Below are 3,369 nucleotides of genomic sequence, written 5' to 3'. Positions count from 1 at the left end.
GTGAGTTCACTGATTCCATCTGGTCAAAGTGATGTAACATTTTGTGTTTTTCCTGTTAAATGCTGGTCTGAAGGATGTCTGTGTCTGTTGCTAAGCAGCAGTTTACCTGCAGAGCAAAGTGAAGCCGACCTGTAAGGTGAGACGCAGAGGACGGAAGGGAGCTGGACAAGGACTCATGGACGGAAAAATACTGGTTCGATAAGATGCTGTCTAAAGACTGAAGAGGACTCAAACCTGGACAGGCAGGTCACCATAAGATCCAAATGGGTCCACAGAGGACACGAAACTCTCCGATGTGGTATTACATAAAAAGGCTCTAAAATTTTCATCCTGATCTGAATCAGAAACAGAATCTAGACACCCCTGGTTCTAATGTCATATGGATCGGTGGTCTAGTGGGAAGATGAAACTACAACAACCAATTTTATCATTTTCATAAAATGTTTAACTTCATATAAATGAGTTAGTGATAATGAAACGGTTGAAACGGTTCCGCACACACAGCAGTTTAAACAACCTTAAACCGGTGTCAAGATTTAAGCTGGTTTAATGGTGGTTTGACGTGTTTAGTAAAAAGAAATGTTTTGGAGCCGTGTCCATCTGAGGGACATTTCGTAACTATTACTAATATCTTATTACCAAAACAATGAACAAAATCATGAGAATAAAAAGACCGGTGGCTTTGTCAGAGAGGAAGGTTTACCGACATTGACTTCATGGACGACTCTGTGGAATCAATGGATACTCTGATTACTCAAGAAGCTGAGTGAGGAATCAGTGTCTGAGTTTGTGATGGTCCTGGATCCAGAATAAGATCCAGGCTTTCAGTGACTTCCTGGACTTGTCCATCAGAAGTGCCTCTATATGTGGTGAAAGTGTTGAACTTCTAGGACAGTGATGCCCAAAGACATTCCAGAAAGAGCCAAGAAGGTGTAGGTTTTCTTTGCAGCCACTGACTCCAGCAGGTACCTGGAGAAACTAGGTCAGGAAGAGGGTCGTCTGGACAACATCTGCCTCTGAAAGGTGCTCCTGGATAAGATGGAAACCAAGTGGAGTGAGGATGGAATATCAGAATATGAAATAGATTTTGTTTGTTAACCTGTCATGTCATACAATGGGGATAGGCAGTGTTAATAATTGCAGCAGGTTATAGTTAATTAGTAAAAATTGCTTTAGTTTGGGCAAATTTCAGAGAAACAACGGATGTTAATGCCGTCCAAATCGATAAAACATGTTCACTCACAGATGGCGTTGGCGAGTGGTCACTGGGTGGACAAACAGGTGAGAGGAGACGCTCCGAGTCCCAGGTGGGCCAACTTTTTTATTATTCTTATTTTTTGGACCATAAAATGTCCAAACATGAGACACAAAGAGCATAATATATATTATAAATTATAATATTATAATTTTTTTTTTCTTTGACAGACATGGCCATGCCCTGGCTGTGGCGGGAAACATTGCGTTTGTGTTTGGAGGCGTTTCTGACATCAACCAGGTAGTGGCGTTTTTTTCTTTCACTTTAAATGTTTTTATTCTGGGGCCAAAGCGCACAATGTGGGTTAAAAAATAAAACAACTTTTCTTCTGTTTTATTCAGGACAATATTGTTTACTTCCATGACTTCTACATGCTAACAGGTACAAAAAAACTATTTGCTGTAATCCACAATTGCAAAAGCTAGCTTATTTTCTACCGCGTTAGTGGTGGTATGTGAATCAAAATGATTTTAATTAATTTTTGCACACTGAAACTAAAACATGATTATGGTCTACATACATTTGTTCTCAAATTTGTTAAATTTGTTCTTCAACTACTGTTAAAGAAACCTGTTAGCAGAACCAAAGTCCAGAAGAACAGAAATTCATATTTTATTAAAAGGTGTGTTTATGGTCCAAAGTGCTTAAAATCTGTCAAAACATTGTACAAGCATAAGTGTTTAAATGGAACTTTTGTGTTTGGTGGTAGTTTCTCCTGATAAAGTGTTGTGGGAGGAGATTCCTCAGAGCGGCGACGTTCCATCTGCCCGGAGAGGTCACACACTCTGGTAACAACACTGACCCACATTACTATCTACGTCCTTTATCAACCAAAGCTGCTGCACATCCTCTTCAGCTCGGTCCATCTGTCTGGGACGATGAATGTTTCAAATGTTTTGAACCTGATTCATAGTTTTAAATTTTGTGTACAGTTTGTGTGAACAGTAAGACACACACACACACACACTTATCTTCAAACGCTTAGTCCAATTAAGAGTCACGGGGAGCTGGAGCCAATCCCAGCAGTCATAGAGTGCGAGGCGGGGTACGCCCTGGACAGGATGCCAGTCTGTCGCCGGGCCACAAATAGACAAACAAACACATTCACACCTGCACGCACACCTACAGAGAATTTAGTTTCCAACCCACCTAACCTGCGTGTCTTTGGATGTGGGAGGAAACCGGAGCACCTGAAGGGAACCCACACAAACACGGGGAGAACATGCAAACTCCACACAGAAAGGCCACAGGTGGGATTCGAACCCATGACCTTCTCGCTGTGAGGCAACAGTGCTAACCACTAATCCACCGTACCGCCCAGCAGTAAGACCTTTTTAAATATGCACTAGCATGTTGCCCGTGGGGATCCACGGACTCTAGATTGAGTAGTGTTTATAAAATAGGTAGCTGACATTTTTCAAGGGTGGTAATAAATTATGCAAAATTTCTATAATGATTTGGAATGGCGTGTAAGTCCACAATGTAATTATCATCATCCATTGTTCACTGTTGTTACATAATATCCGCAATTTCTCCAAAAATATTAGTCCTATCAATGTTTAGTTTTGGCGCTGTTCATCCTTGACCCAAAATACATAAACATACCAAATGGCAAATGTCAGCTCTCCCCAGTTTTTTTTATGACTGAAGCCATACATACGCACACAGAGGCCACTTGACTTTTAATATTTGATGAATATTTTGATTTTGTATGACAGGTTTTTTGTTTTTTTGTTAGTGTCGTCAGAGGGAAGCTGTACCTGTTTGGAGGTGTGTCCAGTCCCAAAGCCACAGAATGTCTGCCAGGCGTCTACTGTTTTGATATCGGTGCAGTACAAGAATCAAAATCAGTTCTGACATAGAGTGCGGAAGAAAAGTTTGAGAAATTTACTAGAGAAATTATTAGATAAAATAACTGCTGTGGTTTTCTTCTTTGTGGTTATTTCTTCAGATTTTTGTGAAATTTCTTCTGTAAACGTGCTTGTGTTGCTGATGGCAAGAAAACTAAATCCTTTGTTTAACTTTTCTACCATCTGTAAATATTATAACTGATACAATTATTTACTTATTTCATCAGTTTGTTATTATTGGAAAAATAATTGTCTATAATTTTA

General features: G+C 39.9%; 1 protein-coding gene across 3 annotated transcripts in view; it reads left to right on the top strand.

Annotated features, from left to right (window-relative positions):
- The first annotated feature begins 69 nt into the window (after positions 1–69).
- zmp:0000001301 (rab9 effector protein with kelch motifs) overlaps positions 70–3,369 on the top strand; it is a 32,486-nt gene continuing 29,186 nt past the window's right edge. For all 3 annotated transcript variants that reach the window (XM_034192116.1, XM_034192114.1, XM_034192113.1), the window contains exons 1-6: positions 70–242; positions 1,246–1,307; positions 1,426–1,495; positions 1,597–1,636; positions 1,965–2,043; positions 2,994–3,082. In XM_034192116.1, the coding sequence (XP_034048007.1) occupies positions 1,246–1,307; positions 1,426–1,495; positions 1,597–1,636; positions 1,965–2,043; positions 2,994–3,082 (340 nt within the window). In that variant the 5' untranslated portion in view covers positions 70–242. The remainder of the gene's footprint in view (positions 243–1,245; positions 1,308–1,425; positions 1,496–1,596; positions 1,637–1,964; positions 2,044–2,993; positions 3,083–3,369) is intronic.

This window comes from Thalassophryne amazonica, chromosome 17 (genome assembly GCF_902500255.1).
Source record: "Thalassophryne amazonica chromosome 17, fThaAma1.1, whole genome shotgun sequence".
NCBI lineage: Eukaryota > Metazoa > Chordata > Actinopteri > Batrachoidiformes > Batrachoididae > Thalassophryne > Thalassophryne amazonica.
This window is presented reverse-complemented; position numbering and strand designations above follow the sequence as displayed.